Below are 25,401 nucleotides of genomic sequence, written 5' to 3'. Positions count from 1 at the left end.
TTCAATATTTTAAATAATATCACCCACTGTACATCTTATTCAAAATATTCACAGCTTTATTAAATCATTACAAAATAAAGTAATACATTCATTCATCAGTAAAAACAAGACAGACTCATGAATTTTGCTTTGATTGCACACCATGCAATGTTCAGTAAAGTTAATGCAAACATTTAACATGTAGTAGATACTGCAAGAAGGTGCTCATCAAGGAAGTCACAAATCTTATTAACAGGACGTCAATTTATGTTAACAGCGTGAAATCACAAAAAACACCATTTAAAAAAAAGGAAGAAAAAAAAAAAAAAAAAAAAAAAAAAAAAAAGGTAGTGAGTAGTTTTAAGTCCCTTTGCAGATCTACTGTAGTATTTAAAAACATTTCTGCACTTTTGTGCAAATCTTCACTGAATCGCTGCCACCTGACAGATACATTTCACAAGTGTATATATTTAATATTGACAGTTTGTGAATACAGCTCCCAATCTGTTCACAAGGCTCTGCAAGGTTCTCTCATGAAGGGGAAAAAAAAAAAAAAAAAAAGCTACAGAAAACAGTTGAGCTAACTTTTCATCCCCTTTAACCATGTTTTGGGCCTGTTATCACTTTGTTACAAGGTACATCTCAATTGCAGTCAGCCTTCCCTTAAAAAAAAAAAAGGCATTACTGTTTGTTATTTAACCCTCTTTGGCCACTTGCAAAAGTCACAGTCCCCCCATTGCTCAGCAGTATTGACGGCATCTTGCAAGCATGTACCTTTGTAATGACTAATGGTAAGACCCAGTTGGCAGTCGGTTTTAATCAATCACCCACCCAAATCAGTCCTATCCATGACCCCAAGTGAGCCAACCAAACAAACCCCTCAAGGTCCCGACAACAGAAAGTCTAGAAAACACGCGCAGCAGCCCTGAAATCTCTGCACATGGAAATTCAGTGTTTAAGTGTGACTATAACTGTGAGGTGAGAAAAGTACGGTCCTGAAGACACTGCTGTGTCTCTGCTTCTGCCTCCTTGCTCCACCCACTTTACTTCTCATTGGTTCATCCATTATCTCCACAATCAGAATGGTCAAGTCTCTTCAGGGCGCAGGCTGGGCCTGGACCTTCTCCGTCATCTGTTTGGCACTGTAGTAGGACAAACTCAGGCCCATGATGGCCAGCATCATGGCTATCTGGTTGACAGCACGGTCTTGTGGCTGCGTCTGCACCTCACCGGCAACTTGCCTCTGCAGAAATAAAAACAAACCGGACAAAGGTCAGTTGTCAGTCAACAATGGAAACAATGAGCCTTCGCCACCTGCAACATTGGTTCCACAGCCCTCTGCCATGTGACCAAACCTTTGGCAAGAAAAGTTATTAAACATTTAAGAGGGGAAGAGATTTTAACAAAAGGGGAACACAATGTTCTGTGCACAAAGAGAATAAGGTGCACTCAGAATCAAACAGCTCGTATTTTATAGAATGACTGTACATTAGATCATGCCTACTGTATGTGGTTTCCAAATGTACAGCTCCTCCTTACACTTATGAACCCTGTGGGGCCTGGAGCAGTGAGGTAGAAAAGTCAGCATTTTAAAAACATTAGGCATCTGAGACAGCTGCCCACACTCCACATCCTTTCATTTAAAAAGAACATATACATACAGACTATGTCAGCTAACACATGACTTCTGGTGATGTTTTCAGAGCCAATGGTAGGTTTGTCGACCATTAAGGTATCCATTAAGGTATTTTTTGAATATTTTATGACTGGGATGATATTTTATAGATAACATAATAATAATAAATAATAATAGTTTTTTTTTTTTTTTTTTTTTTTTACAATCCACAAAATTTTTTTAGCCAACATTCATCTCATTCCTAAGTTGTTAAACTAAACTGATTTTTTCAGGAGTTACTACTGTAGAGCACAATGTGAAACATAGATGTATAATAATAAAGTCCAACCGCATGTTGAAATCCTTGTCAATTCAAACCGACCCATCTGTCCTTGCGGGCAAAATTTTAATCCACTGAAAAGTAGCCCTTGGTTGTAGAAGCCTTACGATAACTACTCAGCATTAAGAAAGAAAAATTTACTGTCGCGCCAACATCTTATGCAACGCCAGTCACTTTTCTCCGCCAGTTAAGCTTTTGAGTCAGTGTAAACCATATAGGGGACAGTCTTTGTTTCCAAATTAGTGTAAATATGCGAACAAAGACTTTACACAATAGTCAAGACATATGGTGGGTCACTACTAATGAGTGGTGACAGTGGGAGGAACAAAAGAAACAGAGAGGAAATTATATCACCATGACTAGTGTCACCCCTAATTATATTGGTGATGAAAGCGGATTGTGGGTCACAGAACAGCTCTGGGCCCCTTGTCTCAAAGCAGTTCAGATTAGAACCAGTGTTAATGCCAAATAAGCACAAGGATAAAGACAAACTGATGGACAAGTTGACAGCATATACTAAATATAAACTTTTATTAATCGCTGAGTTAAGTGTTCATTCGTAAACTGTGGAGGAAGCTGCATGTACCTGGAGGAGGCGGAAGTATCCGGGTGTCAGCCTGCCCAGTCTGATGATCATGTCTATTGATGTGAGGTGGGTCGAAACAGTGGAAGAGCTCGGGGGGGCTCTGAGGACCTGCAAAGAAAAATGGGAGAATTTGCTAAGTAACTGCACAGCAATCTGACAGAAAAATTCTAACCAAGGATAAAGTTACCAACATATAAATACAGTTGGATAAGTGGCCGTGAATTCGTCTCCAAAACATGAAAAATATAAGAAAAAGTAAATCTAGTATTTCTAGTGATGTTTTGAGGGAGACAAATCCAGGCATTACTCAGCTTTTATACAATAATCAGATACAAATCGACTTTCCCTGTCGAACTTTCAAATGAGTTTTGTTTTTGTTGTTTTTTTAGAAGTATTGCTGCCAAGAGGAAGAGAAAATTGCTGTTGGCTTGCTAATAAACCAAAACCATCTGATCCATGCACAAGGAAGGAACATCTCTCCCCTGCAGGCAGCCATGGAACAAAACTTCACTATGTGCAGGAACGCCTTGCAGAGAAACCCAACGTATAGGTGCCTCTATCATCTGGAATTTTTGACCAACTTGGCACCATTTCTTCCCAGAATACCCCTAAACCCCTCTATTATTAAATCATCATGTTTGAACCAAATGCCTGGACCAAAGCAACTGAGCCTCTATTCATGCTGCGTCAGTAAACTGACGCAGCATGAATAGAGGTTCAGTCCCACACGGAATTGATTAAGAAAGTGGTGTTTTACATAATTGTTGAACACTAATTTTTGAGAGAGAACACCAAAGAAAAGCATATGGGGGGGGGGATGGATGTCCGTCCAGCCATGAATTAAGAGCAAAAAGTACCAGACAAAAGGAAGCTTTATTCAAACTGGATCATCTTTACTGGTGCAAGGATGGGAAAAGGTCATCTCGAAAGGAATCCCAGAGAGACAAGATGAAGCAGAAGAGGTTGTGCATCACAAGACACATACCTCAAGGTGTTAGCTTCATAAACAACCAGGGAAGTCACTTTCAGCTGGGACTGACCACTGCATTTGTGATCAAGGTTCCAGGGAACGTGAGGAGGATTGTGGAGCAGGTAAAAACATATGTGAAACATTAATGTGCCAACCTGGTTGGAGTTCCACCCCTTACGAGAAAAAGAAATATAATCCAAGCTTTCAAAAAGGCGTTCCTTGTGTGAAGAGTCGGTCTTATTTTCGTGAAAACCAAAAGCTTGTGATTCTTCACCTTCCAGAGGCCCTCTGATGGCAAAAGAAAAAGCCCGATACTGGCCAGTGGGACCATCTACTTCCCAGCCACGCTGAAAATCCTAACAGATGCCAAAACAGTGATGAACTTGAACAACTGAGAGCGCTTCTGTGTTGTGCTCCGCCTTTTTATAAAGCCCCGCTCTCATCCAACCAGATCTGCAGGCTTGCCTACAACACACACCCACTCTCAAAACACATACACAGCGCTGTCAAAATGCATTACTCTCAGTGGGTCACTTTCCCCAAAACACACCCCTTCCCACCTCCTTCCAAAAAACAACAAAAACCCTTGTGAACTGTCGGATATGATTTTCAGTTCAAGGTAAATAGGAATAATACACACAAAAATGGAAAAAAAATAAAAAAACAATACAGCGTGACACTGAGTTCTTAAAGCACCATGCATGTCAAAGTGTAGGGTTACATAACCAGCCTGATGTGTCCATTTAATCTAAAACTGGAGCAGAAATTAAATGTCACAGACCTCAGGATTGTCCATCAAGAACCTGACAAACCTCCAGATTAGAAATATGGGGCAGTAAGTTTGTCTTTTATAAACAAACAGTTATTTGTTTTAGCTGTGCATTTTAATTCCTTGAGTGGTTGTCTGTGTTATATAATACGTTTCCATTTCACTGAACAAATAGTTGCCGTTGCTCTCTAAGCCAATGTTTATATCATGCAATTTGAATTTTCTGACTAACATCCACTGGGCCTGAAGTTTCAGAGTTCTTTCTTGAGTACGGCAACTGAAATACAAACAAACAAAGAGATATCAGGATATTTGGGCTTCTTACAGTGAAGAGCTTGGTATACATAAGCAGATACAAGTCGCACCTTGAAGAAACACTACAAGAATTTGGCTCTAAATTGGCATCTGCGTCACACCAACAAGGAGTTATCTAGGGCCACTAATTTCATTGTTAAAAAAAAAAAAAAAAAAAAGTAAAAAAAAGTCATTAACAACAAGGTAAGCCCATTAGTTGGAAGTCTTTATAGCACTATGATTAAGTCAAAGCTTGGTTTATGACTACAAGCAAGTCTACAGCGGACACAATGATCTGATCTAAGTAGCTTTATACTACATGAAGACAATGTGTCAAAGATGTTTGTGAAGGAGAAAGAGAAAAAAAAAAAAAAAGGAAAAAAAAGGAGAGAGAGAGAGAGATTACCTGAGGCTCTTTTCAAACACATTTCCGAGTCATCAATTGGCAGTTTTTCCAACAGGTTAGATACCTGCAATGTGCCACACTGCCAGCAACCTTGATTAGAACCAGTGACGTGGGCTCGTCGCCAACCAAGCTGCCATATGACAGGGACAGCTCAGGGAAGGGTGTTGCCTGCATGACAATTAACCTGCTGTGAACTTTTTGTTCACTCGTCATGAGGACTCAGCCTGTGAACAGTTGTATAATGTCCTCCGTAGCTCTAAATGTTGTTTTACAACAGTTTGATAAATAACCCTGAGGCTTGAGACTTCAAATTTTTAAACAGACATCCTGGTTTACAAACTGGAGGTGTGGGGTTTGAAAGAAGAAATGGGCATTTACCAGGCATGGTGGATCTAATAAAAGATGCTACTGGAGGTGCATTATGGGAGTTGTAAGACCCCACGTTATTGGAGCTTGACCCATACAAGAGACTAAAAGTCACGATATTGCAGCCTCTGCTGCTTGAAGTCTTCAACATCGACGTTTGCGTTCTGGCAAAACTACTTCCTATTTATCTCAAATGAAAACGCTTCTTAATTTTCAGTCATACAAAACTGATTTGAATTTGATTAGTTGAAAAGAAAATGCAGTAATGAAGATGTATTGCCTTTCCATAAGGAGAGGCTGTGAAAAACACAAAAAGGGTTGGGTTGAATCTATTTAGTTCATCTCTCCCAGACATTGTTAATAAGAAAAAGGAAAAAGACAGTATGCAGTATGTCAATCAGCATTAGAGTCACAAGTGCACCGGGCCCCTAAACATTTATTTGGTACACTGTGTACTTAACTCCAAACAGCCAATGAAATATCATCAACACTCCTTTCCTCCTCTCTTGGTCCCGCCTTCTCATGTCACTTTTTACTACCGTCTGCAGCCAATCTGTCTACAGCAGGGGGATCTCCAGTGGACAACAGCCGTGTGAAAGACAGTGGGATCAGTAGCTGCAGCAGAGCTATCGACAAAGTAAAAATCTCCAGCAAGACAACAGCAGCGCATCAATCGGACCATCTAGTCGTGCAATAGCTCCACTCCACATCCTCCACTATTGCATGTATGTAACTGTTGCCATGGTTTCTTTCTCTGTGTCACCAGGGTGGTTTAGCTTTTGTGATGTGATGCTGTAACTGGCAACTATTGAAGAGAAGCCTATTCATGCCTTTGAATTTTGAATGAATGAATGAATGAATGAATGAATGAATGAATATTAAAACTTCAAAACCAAAGTCCATCATTGCAGAAACATAGTGTGGCTAAACACTAGTCACACCCACAAAAAACAAACACTGAATACGTCAAGATCTGAAGACACTAAAAAGTCATGCTGAACTCCATAGAAACAAAATTATTTTCATTATCGTCTAATCTGGCGATTATTTTAACAATTAATCGTTTAGTCTATAATATGCCAGAAAATGCCGAAAAACAGCCGTCACATGTTCCCAGAGCGACATTTTCTTATTGCTTGTGTTTGTTTGAAAAAGAAAAAAATAATAATTACCTACACAAATAAAATTGATCATCAATATAGTGGATTTGATTAATTTTCTTTTGATCAACTAATCCATCAATTGACTAATCATTTCAGCTCTAAAATTAATGCGCAAGACATGTTTCCATTATGTTGCAGCCATGTAAAAAGGCAGCTTGGGTTTGAATATCACTCATTACAAGCTTCAGTGTGTGGCTGGAACAAGCAGATGAGGTATTTGGTGTAAAATGAGAGCAAACCCCCCACCCCCAAAAACAAACAAACACTTTTTACCAGCTAGTTAAGGGACAATTCAAGGGAATGTCAGGGTTCCTACAAATACACAGAGGCAACAAAATGGGATGTCCATTTAAAATACCACATTAAAGATTACTTTTTCAATTAACGTACATATAACCAGTTAAGAGGTCATGACTCTTCAGTTTAAAGTAGTTGTGTGTGTTTGTTATTGTGTGTGTGTGTGTGAAATTTTGTCCCCCCCACATTAGTGGCAGACGTACTCAAGGCGTACGTGACAATTAAACACAAGACATGGCCTCCATTTTGGGCCCCAACTGTGAAGGAGCCAACCTGACTGACACGCAAACAAAGAAAAAGTTGAGTTTGGGAGTGTAACAGATAGATGCTAGTCGGTTAAATGAGATAGATCCCAATCTTGTTAATTAGCATTAAGAAACTGTTTGCCCACCCACTGTTAAAAGCCACCCACTAAGGTGACACGGGTGTAAATCTAAATCCAGGAGGGAAAGAGACCCAAAAATCCAGACTTTGGTCAACTGTCATCTGCACATCACAGGCTGGATTAAACAGTACTGGTATAAAGCAGTAACTTTCTGTGTCATTTGAAATGCCGTCATGCTAATTCAAGAGGAGTCAAATATCAAAATCTTCATCCACACCAATAAATAAATAAAATAAATAAAATCTAAATTGAATCTACATTCAACAGCATCTTTTCACCCCCAGGCTCAAACTGGCTGCACTTCCAAGAAAAGTGTTTTCCAGTCTCTATACTGCCAGGGTACAAAATGTACAGAAGACAATGTCATGTCCAATTATTCAGTTTGTCCATGACAAATCTTTTAGACGCGCTCCTTCGTTTTAAGTATGCTTTGCATTTATAAAAATTCTTATTTCGTTTTTAAAACCTATGCAACGCGAAAAATACCTGTCCCGCAATCAACGACCTAAACCAGGTGAACACAAACATTTTTGATTGTTTAAAAAAAATTAAAAATAAAAATCAGCTTTTAACAAAATCCTGCATTTGTGAACCTTAGGTCAAACTCCACATGTATTTCATTCAGGTTTTACGTGAGAAAGAAAAGCTAACAAACAAGCCACACCTATAGTTTACCAAACCAGCTGAGAAACTGAGTACTTACCTGCAGCTGCACCGGGGGGTTTTGGGACAGTTTGGGGAGAACTGGGGACGGCCAGCCTCTCTCCTAACGAAAAGTACACGGTGTCCACGATCTTTATAGGAAGCCGTGACATGTTCTATATGGACGGGGGGCGGGGCGCCAGTCCTGCAGCACACGCAAGGCATGCCAGCGTGCAAGTGAAATACAAAGCCCCCTACAACTGGGAGGAATGAGAGTACCAACACATACTGTAGATAGGCTACCCCTACATGTCATGTGTACACTGTGGTAACATGGCCTAAATACAATGGCACAAATGACAATAAAACATTAAAAAACACATGAATTAAAAACAGTCAGTTGTGGAAAACTTGGTTGCTCTTTGGAAAAAAATGTGGTTATGATGTCTTTGCCATTGTTTGGCTACTCATGAAATGCTATTGGACTAAAAAATGCATTGTGCACACTCTAGGAAAGTGATTCAGGTTGGTTATAAAATGCAGATGTACAGAAGTGTTTGTTGTTGGAAAATTTCATAAATCCATAATATATTTGCTTCAGTTGAGATTGAACGTTCATTCTTGATTTTTGTCGCTGACAAAAACAATCATTAAAAAAAAGGTCAGTTCTGGAGATGCTGCTCAGCAGATGGAGTTGCCTAGTTGTCAAAATCATGTGAATGTTAAATTTTCTCTGAGCTATTTAAGGACTTCTTGTCCATGTTGGTTTGAAAACAATTTCTTTCAATCTCAATTTTCAAGCCAATATGGACGAGAAGTCCTTAAAGTGATCAGAAAAAAAGGAAATGATGTGTTTACAATCTCTATAATTTTGTCATCCTGATTGTCCATAATCTTATCATGTTGATCTATTGCATAGATGTTGCTCTTCCTTCCATTTTTTCCTTGTTAAAAAGGTTTTTTGGGGGAGTTTTGCCTTGTCGAAGGTCTGAGAATAGAGGGTGTCGTATGCTGTACAGAATGTAAAAGCCCCTTGAGGCAAATTTGTGATATTGGGCTATAAAAATAAAACTGACTTGAATTGAAATTTCCAAATATATCTGAAAGGTTAGGACTGGCAGTTCATTCTTGACCTTGAAAATAGCAGCTGACAAAAACAATCTCACTACAAGGTCCACTCAGCACCTGTTCTGGAGCTTTTGATCATATCACATAATCTTCATCCTTGATGGAGTTAGCCAGTTGTCATGGAAATATAGATGCTCAAACTTCCATTTTTTTCTGAGCACCTTAAGGACTTCTCGTTCATGATGGCTCAAAATATAAAAATATTAGCTTAATGCTGGCTTAAATAAAAATTAAAAACCACTTAAAAACCACTTAATCAATCCTCTACAGATGGGTGATTAAATCAAAAACAGATAGACAAACGTTGGGGTGGCTGTGGCTCAGCATTTAGAGGGGCTTGTCCACGGCACCTCCTGTCCACGTGTGTTGTAGCACTAACCTACCTAAACTTAAATGAAGTTCAAATCAGCTCGGTGAGCCCCATGTTTGTTTAATTTTAGTCATCTAGGTATAGTGTTGAAATAAAAGGTTTATTGGGACTATGAATAAGAAACCAGCATCACTTTTACCAGAAGCAGATAGAATTTTTGAACCAGACAGGAAAAAATGTAAATGCCACAGACATATTGTCAAGGTGACTATGGATACACCCTCCACCCTTTTGGTTGGGGTCAGAAGACTCATATGCATTCCTAACCTGAGAGAGAAAGGATTGTGTCCTTCACACTGGAGCTACACATACTGCACAGTAAACACTGTTTAAATCAGTTAACTGTTGGGTCACTCCACATGTGGTAAATCCAGGGGGAAAGGTGATAGTAGGAGGACTTCTCGTCCGTGTTGGCTCTCTTTTAATCTCAAACTTTTGAGGAAGATTGTGTGATAGGAACAAAAGCTCCAGAACAATTACTGAGTGCACCCTGTGGTGAGATTGTTTCTGTCCACTATATCTAAATCAATTTGACGTATACCTTTAAAATTGTGCAGCATGGACGAATACATGGACGTATATTTCTTTGTGTCGTTGTCGCCAGTTCAATATCAATCTAATGCATGAATGTAGTCTTGGGTCTATGGGATTTTGGTCCTGAAGTTTTCAACATACAGTATGAATTGACCTGTATGTCTTTGCTGTGTTGCGTTGCTAGTGTGTGTGTGTGTGTGTGTGTGTGTGTGTGTGTGTGTGTGTGCCCCCAGCTTTACCACATGTGGAGTAACGTAACAGTTAACTGATTTAAAGTATGTGTTCACTCTGCGGTATGTGTTGGGCTTCATACTCGCCTAGTTTAGGAATGCACATGAACCCACTGACCCCAACCAACAGGATGGAGGGTGTTCCTACGGTCACCTTGACAGATAATTTATCCATGGCATTTATGTTTTCCTGTTTGGCTCAAATAAGTGATACCACAACCACAGTCCCAATAAACCTGATATTTCAACAATGTACTTAAATAACACAGAGTAAACAAAAATGAAGCTCACCAAGCTGATCCACAGTGGGGAACTTTAATTTAAAAAGTGTTAAGTTTAGATGCGTTAGTGCTGTCTGACATCTTGTCAGTCTGTGTTTTGATCTTATTATCTGTATTTGGAGGATTATTGTGACATTTTCAAGTAGATATTTAACTGCTGGTCAAGAATGAACTTTGAATCTTTTTTCCTCTTGATAGAACTTGAATAAGTCATAAATGTCCTTGCTTCCTGACACATGATGCTGATGCTCTACTTTACAAACTGTCTGCGATCGTGATATGTAGCCTATAATGTCGTCACAATAAAAATCCTGATGGGAAACATTACAGGGATAACAAATAGGTAATGGAAAAATATATTAAAGTGCAGCAATCTACATCTACATTTCTCTGACAACTGAACAGAAATGAAAAAGAGGGGGATTAAATGCCAGATTAAAATATATATGACAAGGAAATTATATCTACAACCAAATTGTGGTAGAGACTTTTTGTTCAATTTCCCATATGTCTCAGACAATACTGACCTTTTTGGCTGGTTACATATTTTTCAAATAATCTTCAATCTTCAAATAATCATATTTACTCAGATAGTTTGCAATGGAACGTTAATACACAGAATAAGCAATAACAGCATTTCTTGCATTGTACTTCGAACTGTACCTACCAATACCTCATTGTGTATTGATTTTTGAAAGAAAAAAAAAGAGTTACATTTGACCCATATTTGAACATTATTGTCACTGCTGAATCTTAGTGGGATCTCACAGGATGTTAAATACACCAATAAACTATAAAAACAGCAGCGTCATCAGTGATGTGAGCAAACACTAGTTTCAAAACAAAGCGCGTCATATTTGACCGAGTTTCACAGGCTGTACAAGTTAAAGGAGAGGGAGACCCCCGCTGGAATAAAGACGAGTACCCCGCACCTGTCTGCAGTGATGTGGCACTGCCCTCTACTGGTACTACTGAGCAAAGACACTGAGGGTTTTCCAGAGCTGGAAAGTCAACAAAGCACTTTTAACTCAAGTAATGAATTATTATTGAGATATTTACACCTTAATTTTTATTACTTTATTTCAATTTTGTACAACTTTATAAATCCACTTCACTGTTTCAAGGGAAACTTTGTACTTCAGCGTCACCTGATGGCACATTCAGAGTATACACACATATTTTGTATTTTAACTGCAAGTCTAATTTATTATTATTATTATTGTATTTTACTCATCTGTATATATTTTAATAATCACAATCCTTCTGTTTATGTATGTTTTTATGTTACACATGCTTTAGCAATGTTAACATCTGTTTCCAATGCCAGTAAAGCCCAATTAAACTGAATTGTATAAACTGACAAGCGAAGTTCATAAAATGTGATATTAACTACCCAACAGTACCTGAACAAACTAAGATATGACAATCTTTGATGCATGAGTAAATTAAAGACAAGTAAAAATAACAATTCTTCAACATAAATAGTCAGTTGCATAATTCCCACTACTGTAGTTTTACCAAAGTGATGTTTCAAACACAGGACCCTTTTAGTGTTTTACATTGCAGTTGTGCTTTTAGTCAACCAGCCTACACACTCAAATTCATTTATAGGCCCACTTATGACAAAAAATGTTGTCAAAACATTATCAAGAAATCAGCAGGTTGTAAATAAAAGCTGAGCCTAGATCCACCAACTATAAGGAGAAATGATCTTGAAATGGATGTCCTGCCAAGATGGAGGAGCCTGCAGTTGGTTTCGGGATAACAGTTGTTAGCCAAGATCACTGTCTATAAAACAAGGCTGCTTCCATTTTTCCTATTTCTCTGATGAGGTTTTTCACATCACAACAAAGAAACACCAAGAAGACATTTTGAAAATTTTTAATCAAGAACATTTAGATCAACCACTGAAGTCAGAAAAGCTTCCTTTTCCCCTAACAGAAACATAACTTAACATAACTTTTCATAAGATGACCAGGTTCACATCATATGTGTTTTTGGGATGTATCAAACTTTTGACCTAATAATAGTATTTTTCTGTGGCATTTTCAATAACTAGATCTCATGTCAACATACAGTGTTTCAAAGCATTTGGTAAGCATTTTTTTTTTTATTAGTTCAACATGAAAATACAAGGAGCAAAATTCCTATTCTCTCTAAAAATTTAACAATATGCTTTAGCTGCCTTATAATGTTTAAAATTAGATTTAAAATCCAACTTGTTGGAAAATATCTATTACTCAGCAGTTAAAAAAAAAAAAAAAAAAAAAAAAAAGAATTAGACAAACTAAAAATGCCACTTCTACAAGATATGGACGGTACTCATTTTTAAATGGATATGAATATGACAACAAAGTTTTGTTACATCAAGTGCAAGCCCAAAAACAAACCTATAAATGACATTTGTAATATAAAACTTGGTAAAAAATACTTATTTAAAACTGTACAATCACCAAGTACACAGAGTGAGCACATCAACCATTATTCATTTGGCTTCAGCGGCTTCGGCCTTTGGCTCCTGGGGACAGAAAATAAGAAAGCAGCACGTCATATACATTGCTTATTTTGGCAGTATGATAGTACATTCCCCTCTACTGTGATCATCATCATGTTATGATTTCATCTTAATATATTGCATGGTGCTTGCAAGTTTCATCAAGTCAGATACAGCCACAGGACAGGACTGCATTTAATAACAGATAATAAGTGCACCAACAAACAACAAATTCAGACTTCTAAAACTTTTTTCAAGATGTATAAATGGTATTAATCCAAATCGGTTTAATTGGACTTGAATGTTTAGACATTTACAGAACTTGCAGACACCCAGTGTTGATTTTCATGAGCTTTCATTTGATTGAGTGTTTTTTTTAGTTTATAATTCTAGGTTTTGCTCACAAGACCATACATTTTTCTAATCAGGGTTATATATATATATATATATTGTTTACACTTTAGTGCTCTCAAATTGACAATTAAAAACACCTGATTTGGTAATTTGAGTTCTCGAATTAATGTTAAGTTACTGTAACAAAAGGAATTAAAGTTACATGTTTCATGGCACGCTAGCAGCTGTGTTTTGGTATCGAGGAGCCTACAAATACTGAATTAATTCCTTCAGTATTAATCTTGTTAGCTTATCACATTCATAACACTTGTTCTCGTCTCCTCGACACTCTTAAGATAGGTAACATAAATGTTTTGCTAATTTGACCACGTGAATTATTTATTAGTTAAACAGCACAAATTACCTGCAAAAAATAAGAAAAATTATGTTGTGTAAGATGTGTAGCAGAAGCTCTTTCCCATAAAAGAAACAAACCTCAGCCTTGTTGTTCCCATTTTCAGCTTGTTTGGTCTTCTTTGCTTTGGGTGCCTTCTACAAACAACATGACACTTGATTAATAACAGATAAGAGCTCTCCAGCTAGTTTACAATTATCACATGCTTCAGAATAATGAACAAAATCAAGTGTACCAAAACATCTAAATTGTTTTTTTAAAAAAAAAGTCTTTTCCCCATTTGCCCTGGAACTAGGGCAAGCTTAATTTGGCCAAGAATTTGTTTCACATGTGACATACAGCATACAGAGATGTTCTGTTGAGATCAGCTTGTGTTATCAGTTTCATACTTTTGCAGCAGCCTTTTTCTTCTCCACTATTGCAGCTTTAGGTTTCTGCAAAACAAGAAGAAAGATATTTCAAATAGTATGTAACGGTAAATTACACAACAGAAGAACATGGGTTACAGTGAAAAATAATGGCTGGTGACACTGAGCATGTTTTTAGTTTTGTGACCATCTTTTAAAATAATTCCTCTGTTTTATATTGTAATCACAAAAGATAATGGTATGGGATTGTGATAAACTGATACAGAATGTAGAATGTATGTGCAATGCAAACAGGTTTATACATATTTCTATTTCAGGGTTAATCCCCAGACGAAGCTGGTGTTGGGAAACAACTAACTTTTGGATGAGGAAGAATAATCACAAAGCAAAACAGCAGTTCTTTGTAATTGATTGATTAACTGTGTTTCAAAGAAGCTTACCATCGCCAGCCGCTCGGAGATTCTTCTGCTCTATTGAAATAGGAGGAAGAAAATCTTCAGTAATAATTGCAGATGTAATAAAGTATGATATTCACAGCTCTAAAGTGGGCATCGGATGGTGTGTCCTATCGAAATTACTTAATAAGAATACTGAAATCTAACGACATTTACATTAAAAACAGCATTTAACCACAAATCACAACTATCAATTTATTTAAAAAGTAAAATACAATCTAAACTACTTTGTGAGAATGCACAGGTGTACAATATTCTTGCAATAACAGAGAATCAATATAATATGAATAATATAAACAAATAGTTTTTTGTTTTTTTACAAACCTCAGGGGGGACAGTTTTCTAAAAAGACAAAGAACAGAAAAACACAATGTTACAATTTGAATACAAGTATTACACATGACAAATATATAACATAACAACTCAAACAACACTATAATCTTAAAATGAATTACAATTACAATAATTTCTGCACACATGATCTTGTACTGGCAGAAAAATAAACACAAGACCTAAAGACTAATTAGGAAAGTAAATTTTTTTTTTTTTTGGAACATCTTCCCGCCCATATTTGAATTCAAATTTGGGCTGTCCTGTCACCATGACACCGCCTTGGCGCCTTGACAGCTTCCTTTGTTTTGTATCAGTGCGCGCCGACAGACAGCTGTTGTTGAAACTGATAAGATTACTACTTTACTAATCTGCAGCTACCGCCATTTAATAAATACAGCCGAACGCAGGCCTGCAGAGATTGCAAACAAATTAAAATGAAATTGCATATGGGATTTCATGTAGAAATAAATTTTTATATATTCATTTTTTCAAATGTCAAATTGGTGTTTTTTTTAAAAATGCCACACGTTGCTACAGGATGTGTAATCGCGACACGTAAAATTAATTAAGTCTTAATCAAACTAAATATTCATAATTAAGACAAACCATATCAAAAATTTCACATGGCTACATTTGTTCATTTACTGATGGCACTGGTGTAAGTTCACATTACAGTAAAGTCAGCCGAGTTTGATATTTTAAGGCCATTGTTGATTAAATTCTAACTGGATGACGAACTATTAAACACGTTTTGAATCAATATGCATAAATAAGCCTTTTAAAGACTTTTCTTATTCAAAGAAGAGTGGAGAAAAATAAATAAATAAATCGCCACCTCCCCTCCCCCAACTCCTTCCTCAAATTTGCAGGTTGTGCTTGAACTTATTTTGACTGACAACGTTACATAACCATTCACCATTAATTTAGATCACAAGTTATGCATTCATATTAACCCGAGAGCTAACGTTACACATTTAACTACAGCCTGTGTCGAAAGTTTGTTGTTGCGTTTAACCTGTCAAGATTTCCCCCCCAACCTCCTGTCAAAGAGGGAAAAGACGAACAGTGCCAGACATTTTTCACCGCGCAATGTCAACGGTCGCACTAGTCAGTGCTTTGGCGCAGGACGTGAAAATATAATTATGTACGTTATCAGTTGTGTTTAACGGATTAGGAGACATTTTACGTTACTACCTAGAATATAAACTTTTATTTTCGACAAATGGGAGGATGCCTGAACAGGTCTCTGTCGTCGGACCGCCATGACTGTAACGTTTGTTAGGGATGATGACGTTCCTCTGATGCAGGAATATCAAACGCAGCCTAACGCTAACCTCAAGTTAACAACAAGACTCTAATGCACTTAGTTAAAAAATAAAATAAAAATTTTTACCTTCGTTTTGCCCATGTTGTTGACAGGAAATGAGCAGAAAACTCACAAAAATATAACCGTAAAAACGGACTTTTTTTCGGCGCGATAACAGACGACAACCGACCAGTTGCTGAGGAAAATGGCGAATGTATAATGCAAACGAATGTTTTTGTAGTTTATACACTGAAATGTAAGAACGAAACCGGTTTGAACCAGTTTTGTATTTCGGTGTCTGTCATTGGATGCACATACGTCACGTGATTCCAGGCACCACCCATTTGTTAAAGAGGCAGGAAGCAACTTTGAAAATACATCCATGGAAAATACTGACCAATGCCGCAGGGGGGCGTTGTATCGAAGGTTTCTGATTGATTAAGGCTGTGATCGAAAAAAGGCAGCTCATTTTAAACAATGGTAGGTCCAGTTCGCGGCATTTCTTTCAGTGGTAGGAAGTAACTGAGTACATTTACTCAAGTAATGTACTTAAGTACAGTTTTGAGGTATTTGTACTTACTTGAGTATTTCCATTTTATGATACTTTATACTAATACTCCACTACAATTCAGAGGGAAATATTGTACTTTTTACTCCACTGCATTTATTTGATAACTTTAGTTACTAGTTACTTTACAGAGTCACATTAGTAATAAAAACTAAATCAACAAATAAAATAGTATGTATTAATATAGGTTAAGATATGATAAGATAAAACTTTATTGATCCTGGGGAGGGGGGATTCAAAAGCTACTAAGCAGTATATAAAGTTAAAATTAGCTCCACATTTACCAGCTGCAACATTAAAGTGATGTACACATTAATGCATCAATAATTATAATCCAACAATATAATATATGATTCAGAAATGTCCTATTCTGCATAATAAATACTTTTACTTTTGGTACTTTAAGTAGGCTATATTTTGATACTGTATACTTTTTTTTAAATATATTTTAATCATTTTGTACTTTTAGTTAAGTACATTTTTTAATGCAGGTCTTTTACTTGTAACAGAGTATTTCTACAGTGTGGTATTACTACTTCTGAGTACTTCTTCCACCACTGATTTCTTTCTGTTAACCAGATTAACCCAACTTTTGTATTGACAAATCTTACCATGACAAAATATCTTATTATAGGCTATGTAGCAGTCATGCGTATAAAAGCACTGGTGGAAGTACATTTACTTTATGTACTGTAAGTACAATTTTGAGGTACTTTAACTTAACTTTAATATTTCCATTGTATGTTACTTTAAACTTCTATTCCACTACCCTTCAGAGGGAGATATTGTAGTTTTTATTCCCCTGTATTTATTTCACAGATATAGTTACTTTTCAAATCAGAATCAAAACAGCTGATCAGTTTATAAAGTGATGCAATATGATCTAAACTATCCAACAGTATATAAAGTGGTTAAAATGATCTCCACCTTGACAACATTAAAATTTTGCTTATGAATACATTTGTAATAATATTCCATTCATATATGATAAATATAACACTAAATGGGGGCATTTTGCATTTGAGTACTTTGACTTTTGACACTATATTTTGTATACTTACTTTACTTGTAATGTAGTATTTTTATACTGTGGTACTGCTACTTTTACTTTTCCTCTCTGAAAGTATGAATTACTTTAGTTAATATTAGTTATCTGCAATGGAAGGATGTCTTGCATTTTAAATTTAAACGTAAAATTTAAGATTGAGCATTTTTACAAGAAATGGGCACCATTTTTATATTTTATGACACACCTGATTGTGTAGATGCTTATGATTAGACAGAGACTGGTGCTACTGCTTTCACTCCATGGTTGCCTGCCACTTATATATTTAATGTTAAGCTTGGTATGTTTTTCTTATTTACCAGTAATGATGTATTACTGGGGAATGGAGTCTTCTGATTTTCCCAAATGAACAAAAGCCAATAAACAAATATCTGTGTTTCTTTGCTTGTGTTAGATCGATCACTGACCAGGCAACTGGTCAAAGACAGCCATAATATTGACATGTGGTAGTTAAGTACAAATGATTGAATCGCACATCATTTAATCATATTTGACATACAGTAATCACTTTATTCCGTTTAAGAAAGCTGGTCAAAATCTAGTTATGTCATTGACATCACAGTCAACAAACAACACTTTCTTTGGGCATCAACAAAAATGCAAAACTGGACTGATTTATATCGACTGCTTTCGAAACATTTCCAAAACACAGTCCCAGGCTTTCAATCATATGATTTGATCTTCCAATCAATGGCATGCATTTGACAGATAATTCACACAATTATTTAACTACATCTTGACCAGACAATTCCATTTATTAGACTTTTTTTAAATCTACAATCATAAATATCAATTATTCTACAGCCCCATAGGGGTAAAATTGCCTTCTCATCTTGTACAAATTAGTAGCACAATGAAACCATTCCCAGTTACTGTTCACACTTCCCTTTTCCACAGAAGCCCTTTCGGGAAGAGGACAGGAGAGGTTTCATCCCCACTTCAACATGGAGTGTGTTCTTCAGGGCCTTCCTAGGCCAAGACGGCTTCGCTCCATAAGTCATTAAAGAAAGAGTCTCTCTTGTGCTTCAGTGCTTCTAGGAAGTCCTGAATTCGTTCTTCCCGGCAGGTGGTGTAGTGCAGCAGTGCCTCTTGTCTTCTCTGAGCGTCGGCAGGCTTTCCATTCCCGTGATGCTGCAGGTGCTCTGCTACACAGGCACGATCCGCCTCTAGCTGCAGCAAGGCCTGATGCTCTCGATCGAGGTCTCTGGCTTTCTAAAATACAACACACATTAAAATTCCAATTAGTAATGTGTAAGTAGGAATTGTTTTAATTACCATGTTAAAAAGTATGCAAACCAAGTAATACTGGCTCAAGATATTTACCTATTACCTTTAAAAAGTGGCAGTGCTAAATTGACTCATTCAGGGTGTGAACCCTGGGATATTTGTTAAAAATAAATCTATGCTGTTCACCAATTAAGCTGAAGCCATAAAAACAAGATAATAAGGTTATCACAACCTTTGCTGCTTTGCAACAACACATGCAATAGTTTTTAATAACATTTTCCTAATATACATTTTGCAGCAGAATAATCTGACATGCAGTGATTGGACTAAATAATATAAAACATCTTATAATACAATCACCCTACAGTAAATATCCATTTGATAAAGATGTCATTGGTTGAGATCAGTTGTCTGAGTTGTTGATTCAGTCATTTTTGAGGCAATACTTTGATATAGCAAATATCCCATTAAGTATCTTTCAATAATGTTGATGAATATGGTAAATGGACTGTACTTGTATAGCGACTTTCTAGTCTTCCGACTACTTAAAGCGCTTCACACACTACATATTACATTCACCCCATTCACACACATTCATACACTGATGGCTAACTAACCATTCACACAGGCACAGCCCTCGGGAACAATTTGGGGTTCAAGGACACTCCGACGTGGGCTGGGGGAAGCCGTGATTGAAATGCTGACCTTCCAATTGGTGGACGACCTGCTCTACCACTAAGCCACAGCCATACCTATGACCAGTTATTCCTCATTTGTCAAACCAGTTTTCCTGCATTTGGAATGTGTTCTCATGCTTTTTGATGTTTCTCCCCCTGTCGCATTGCATAGTTTTGTGAGTGTTTTCAAGTGATGAAACAACAAGTCACACAGCCAATACTTACATAGTCATTATTATAATAGTAGCTACACAAATTAGGTTGAATACCAATCGGGAGTATGGTTCAGTTTTAATAAAAGATCTGACAGTGACTATTTTATTGGTGAGTTTTCAAATCAACATATGGCAACCTACTGAGGTTCAAGGGGGCCAGACAGACCCTGTGACTGTGTGCTTTAGTACTGGCTGTATACATTTCTGGTGCACCATGTGTAAACAAAGCAAAATTTAAAAACTTGGCAAGGGCAAACCTAAAAAAAAAAAAATCAAGCGCTGTGTTCATGTGTTGGAAAAGTCAGCTGAAGTCACACACAGATCCTCACCTACAATGACTGAAAATACACCTCATCAGGACATTTGCTTTATAACACTCAAAAAAGAGGAGTGGAGTTGAATCAATACCTTTGGCAGGGTCACAAAAAAACAAACATTATGACCATCTCCAAAGCTAGATTTATAGCAAGGACACTGTATTCTGAGATGTTCCCTTTCCAATGCAGAGTCCCATATTGGTCACAACAAAGAAACTGTGTCTCAATATCAGCCTTACCTGAATGGATTTGTGATTTAACTGAAATTGGAGAATGGCTTCACACAGGTTCCAAAATGAGTACTCCGGCCACAGAACTGACTGAAACACCAGACAGGAGTGGGATGTCTGCAGAATGGAAGATAAAAGAAAATCAATATAAGTCTCAGAGGAGAAGCTGTAAAGTGTTTGACAATATGTTCAAATCATTAAAGATGTAGTCCACTTGATTAATACTGTCTATCATACATTGCACCCCTAGTTTGGTGGATAATACTTTGGTCTTAAAGGCATAAAAGCAGCTATAAAAAAATCTTAGGTGAAAACAAATAGTCTGCATTTCTTAGGGAAGTCCTATGATCTAAACATGTGTGGTTGATATTAAAGAGAAACGCAAAATAAGAAAAAATCCCCCGCATTTCATTACTGTCTTAATAAGGTAAGACAGCTGAGTCTGAGATATTTTTTGTTGGCATCAAAGACAAATTTGGGGCAATGTCTACAGAAACTAAAAGCCTTGTTTAAAAGCATGTTTGGAGGGGAATACTTTGAGCAACATAACCTGAAATACAAGTCTAACTGCCAGGGTTACGGCTACTGTGCCTGATTTCAGAAAACATTTTTTGCAATGATCACCAAACACTCAACCAAGTTTGGGAGTTCATATCTCCAATCTTACATTCATGTTTTCAAAATGTAAGTAAGATCTCTCAAGGGGCAGATTAAAGACTATAACTCATCTTCATTTGCTGTCATTTTCCCATGCAGTCATTCTCATCCTCACCTGCCAAAGAAGGAAGTCGCTGAGGCGCACCTCTCCAGAGGTGCGGATGAGCAGATCAGGATTGGGAGAATTATAGCTGTACAAACACTCACTTAGCAACGCCTCTGAAACATCACTGAGCAAGACAGAACAACATAAATACAGCTTGTTAAAGCAATAGCTCCCCAGGTTATCTTTTTCATCAACGAGATCAACTCAGTATTGTCTTTGCCAGTTTTTACCTTGCTTTGATCAGGCCCTGCTCCACTCCCCAAGCCATTTCTCTGACCGCATTGGTGATTTCATATCTTGACGTGTAGGCAAAGCACACATTCAGGAAACATCTGCAAAACAAGCATTTGTATATCTGTGGTGATTTACACTGAATTATATAAAATCTGTTTATGTCATATGGTATGATAGTAGAGTGGTAAAGTTGATTCACTAATAACAAGGGTCATAGAAGAAGAGGTACAAATTAATAAAACACATACTTATTGTGCGCTTTGGTTGTGACCACAGCTTTGGCAATAAGCTGCTGAAGGTCGAGTGGTAACATATTCAAGTCGCCCAGCACCCGGATACACACACCATGCTTCTCTAGATTGTCCCTAAAGAAGGAGACAGACAAGAGGTCTGTGGAGGTGTAGAAAAATCAAGAAAAGCATGAAGAAGAACAGGGAGAAGAAGAAGACTACTCCATTTATACAAGGCTGCTGAAACGTGTCCGTCTGCAATTCCCACCCAGAGATACACAAAAGGAGCCTACGCATAGGAAATTCCATTCAGTAGTCAGTGAGTACAATTTCCCTGAAGCAGTCTGCAGTCCAATGTCTTGAGTAAAGGTGGTTTTGTCAAGTGTTGATATTCAACACAATGTCACTAACCACCATCATAAACAGTCCTCTTGGTAGCAGCAGCCTTGTAGTTATATTAACAAGGGTTGCAAGACATCTTGATACACATATTGAAAATGTGGAGTAGTTGCATAAAATGTTATTGGTATCAGGACTAATCAAGATTATGTTCAATATGTTACACCAATATGATGATTTATTTTCTACAGTGTTACTGCTATAGGGAAAAATTTTATTTTGGTAATTGAGAACAGAGATTAGGTAGGGTGAGCAAGCGGCAAGCACCAAAGCTGAGTGTGACAAGTTACTCCTGTCATTCAAGCAAATATGCTCCAAAACAAGCCTACCTTTCAGCCTTCATGTTTCTAACATAACAGTATTTTTAAAATTGCCTCCAAAATAAACATGTGAACTAGTGAACTTAGTTACTGATATTTTTAAATGAGGAACCAAATGCGATCGGCTTAGCTAACAAGCTGCATACTAATGATTGACAAAAAGCTTTATTTCTCAAAAGGCAAGAAATTAGTCATCTGTAAAATAGTGGAAAATCATGAAGAAAAGTCTGGCAATCCAAGACTATTTTTTTCTTGGGCCTAGTGGTCATTTGTGGAACTGCAGCTTAACAAACCTCCATATTAGCTTAAACACTCACCGTGGTAGTTGTTGATTCGTTTAAAGTGTTTTGGACATTGATATTTGCACTAAGGACCATAAATACAGTATAATTAAAGGCCAAATCTACAGTTTTTGGTGTAACGCAGGGAAAACGTCAGTATCAGCTAAAATAGCAATGGAAATAACTGGTATTGTGTACTCCTATTTATAAGTCAGCCTTTTCTTCCTCTTGGCCATTTTGGCATCAGTCCACAGTATATCTTCCTCAATGACCAATACAGTGGTAGGTGTTTCTGTGTCAGTGTTGTCAACTGTTGTTGTATCCCGTTGCAGCAAAAAATTCCATTATTTCCTCAATGTGATGGCTTTGAAATACAGCTGTGTTTAAATCAACTATGAAGTTACAATTGGCTTCTTACTACCCTTCTGAAGCCCACTTAATTTTTGCAAAGACTGAAACTGAAACATTTAAGTTTCAGTCTTGTAAAGACACTTAACTTAGCACTGCATTTGGTTCCTCCCAACTTTAAGGAAGCTGTGAATCAACAATGTGACTTGTTCCACAAGCAACAGCAAAGTGAAAAGCTACTTTAAATCTTTAGAATCCTTAACTTGAAACTCACCGTTCCTCCAACAGCCTCTCAAATTTCTGCTTGGCTAGCTCAATCAGCCCATCCACCTCATCTTTAGTGCGCTTGAAGTTCTCAATGCTGAAGGCGTACACTGTAACTTCTTGGATGTTCAGATGCTTACACCAACGTAGTGTCTGGTGTGGATGGGACAAGGGGATACACATACATGAGCAACCTATTTTATGCCCAGATGACATGTGTTTGAGAAGACAAACTTTTAATCCCAACGCAACCTCACCTCTGCCAGCTTGTTGAAGCCCTGCATATGCCCTTCCTGGCGCTCCATGTTTTTCTTACGTGCAAAGCGACGGTTACCATCCATGATGAAGGCCACATGTTTAGGCATGGGCCCAGCCTGGGAGACACAATGCGGATCAGGGGAATCAGGAGAGATTATACTGACAGAGACATTAAGTAATAATAATAATAATAATAATAATAATAATAATAATACAGTTGTATAGAGCTGAAACGATTAGTAGATCAAGAGAAAAGTAATAGGGCAACAATTGTGATAATCAATCAATCATTTAAGTAATTTTTCAAGCAAACATGCCAAATATTCTCTGGTTCTAGCTTCTAAAATGTGAAGATTTCCCTGTCTTTTATGATAGCACACTGATTATCTTTGTTAAGTGTTTAGTTTCATTCTTGACCTTAGAAATAGTATTTTGAAAAAAAACAATCTTAACTCAAGGTCCACTTACAAGCTTTTTTCAGAACTTTCAACTACATCTCACACTCTTCATCAGTGGATGAAATATGAGCAACCTCCATTCCCTGATGAAGAGTGTGAGATGCAGTTGAAAGCTGTGGAAAAAGTGATTGTTTTTTCAAAATGAATATTTTGTTAGAATATGATCGGCAGATTAATCAATAATAAAAACTATTCTTACTTGCAGCCCTTCAGTGGTGCTGATTGTTTTTGGGTGACAGAATGTAGCTGTAGTTTGTGATTACCATTGCATTCAAGAGCTGAGATATTTTTTATTTTTTTTTAAATAGCTGGTGATCTTTGAAAAACCCAAAATGTTGTTTAACAACACTTTACACTGCTCTAGAGGTATTTCCAGAACCCTCAAGGACTCTTCTGACCATATAGATGAAAAAAATATTCCATCTGCAAGTTGTATCTATATTTCTTATCCAGGCAGCCAGAAATGACATCTCCTTACTCATTTTGCACAACACAAGAAAAATATAACCCCTTATTCTATATGACAATATAAAATAATACAACGTTACATCAATATAGACAAATATAACAGATACTTTTAAATTTTGTTTCAGGTTGTACAGATTAAGCAAGGTTTTAATTTCCAGCTACTATCTTTGTTCAGATTTGTAAAACAGTTGCGCCAGTTGAGACATTAATGAAAATGATTTGTAATTGAGCAGTGAATTGAAAATTTTGTCATCTAGACAAAACCTTAAGACATTAAGAGTCTTTCCGGATTCTGGAAATACCTCCAGAACTGCGGTAAGTATTGTTTAATGGCCGTCTGGGTTTTTCCAAACATCGCTGGGTATTTCTTTTTAAAAAAAAAAAATCATGCTTAGCTCTATGACTCAAATGCAATAGCAATAAAGGAGGGGCACAAACTGGATCTAGACAAAAAGGTATATAAGAACATACAGATTTAGGCTTACCTTGAGGATATTGGCTGAAATCTTTTCAAGCAGGTTTAATTCACCTTCCCTTATCCACGACATTTTCGAACTTTAAACGGTCTAAAAATAAGCGATTAAAATGGTTTTAAAAAAGGACTGTCAACCATATAACCCACCCTACACTAGACAGAAAAATACCAAGTTACTGTTTGTACGACAAGAAAAGGATCTAAATGTTTAATAAACGTATCATCTTAAAAAAAAAAATTTAATCTTATTTGCAGCAAGTGGTGGATTTCTCCGTTAACTGCCAGCCTGGCTCACGAGACATGCAATGAACTTAACTGCTATGAGGCTATAAAAGCACGAACATAGTCACACAACGTCCAGAAAACACTTACTGTTAATGGAAACTGCTTCATTCATTCAAACTACTGAACCACACGCTGTTCTACTCACATTACTACAATTTTATCACATAACACAGATCTTCCAACTCACAGCTTTTACGATGACGATCTCTTCCGCATTGGAGTAAAGTGACGTACCCGCACGGTGACGACTTCCTGTCAG

At 37.1% G+C, this 25,401-nt stretch overlaps 2 protein-coding genes and 1 long non-coding RNA gene across 10 annotated transcripts; all 3 read right to left on the bottom strand.

Annotated features, from left to right (window-relative positions):
* Positions 1–33: 33 nt before the first annotated feature.
* LOC122881785 (putative transmembrane protein ZNF593OS) lies at positions 34–8,028 on the bottom strand. Of its 6 annotated transcripts, XR_006379224.1 has the most exons (4): positions 4,960–4,974; positions 4,492–4,536; positions 2,521–2,628; positions 34–1,222 (listed from the first exon to the last, which is right to left on the bottom strand). XR_006379224.1 is itself a non-coding variant. In XM_044208396.1 (3 exons), the coding sequence occupies exons 1-3, from the start codon at positions 7,983–7,985 to the stop codon at positions 1,206–1,208; spliced, it is 237 nt and encodes a 78-aa protein (XP_044064331.1). In that variant the 5' UTR covers positions 7,986–8,028; the 3' UTR covers positions 34–1,205. The 6 variants fall into 6 exon arrangements, 2 of the variants coding, with proteins under 2 accessions (XP_044064331.1, XP_044064330.1); XR_006379222.1 differs by lacking the exon at positions 4,492–4,536 and having other exon boundaries at positions 4,960–5,139; XR_006379221.1 differs by lacking the exons at positions 4,492–4,536; positions 4,960–4,974 and adding an exon at positions 3,646–4,004.
* Positions 8,029–12,220: 4,192 nt separating this feature from the next.
* On the bottom strand, positions 12,221–16,314 carry LOC122881786. Its single transcript, XR_006379225.1, has 6 exons — positions 16,147–16,314; positions 14,745–14,762; positions 14,406–14,435; positions 13,987–14,031; positions 13,678–13,734; positions 12,221–12,873 (listed from the first exon to the last, which is right to left on the bottom strand). It is a non-coding gene; the product is annotated as an uncharacterized LOC122881786 (long non-coding RNA).
* A 1,863-nt stretch (positions 16,315–18,177) lies between these two features.
* On the bottom strand, positions 18,178–25,401 carry dhdds (dehydrodolichyl diphosphate synthase). 3 transcript variants are annotated; one of them, XM_044208392.1, is made up of 9 exons: positions 25,330–25,401; positions 24,868–24,948; positions 23,456–23,572; positions 23,209–23,351; positions 21,605–21,721; positions 21,353–21,454; positions 21,132–21,246; positions 20,369–20,476; positions 18,178–18,905 (listed from the first exon to the last, which is right to left on the bottom strand). In XM_044208392.1, exons 2-9 carry the CDS (start codon positions 24,928–24,930, stop codon positions 18,663–18,665), a joined length of 1,008 nt encoding a protein of 335 aa, XP_044064327.1. In that variant the 5' UTR covers positions 24,931–24,948; positions 25,330–25,401; the 3' UTR covers positions 18,178–18,662. The 3 variants fall into 3 exon arrangements, with proteins under 3 accessions (XP_044064327.1, XP_044064328.1, XP_044064329.1); XM_044208393.1 differs by having other exon boundaries at positions 25,230–25,368; XM_044208394.1 differs by lacking the exon at positions 21,605–21,721.

Source organism: Siniperca chuatsi, linkage group LG9 (genome assembly GCF_020085105.1).
Source record: "Siniperca chuatsi isolate FFG_IHB_CAS linkage group LG9, ASM2008510v1, whole genome shotgun sequence".
NCBI classification, from domain to species: domain Eukaryota; kingdom Metazoa; phylum Chordata; class Actinopteri; order Centrarchiformes; family Sinipercidae; genus Siniperca; species Siniperca chuatsi.
The sequence above is the reverse complement of the archived record's forward strand: the minus strand, read 5'-3'. Positions and strand labels throughout refer to the sequence as shown.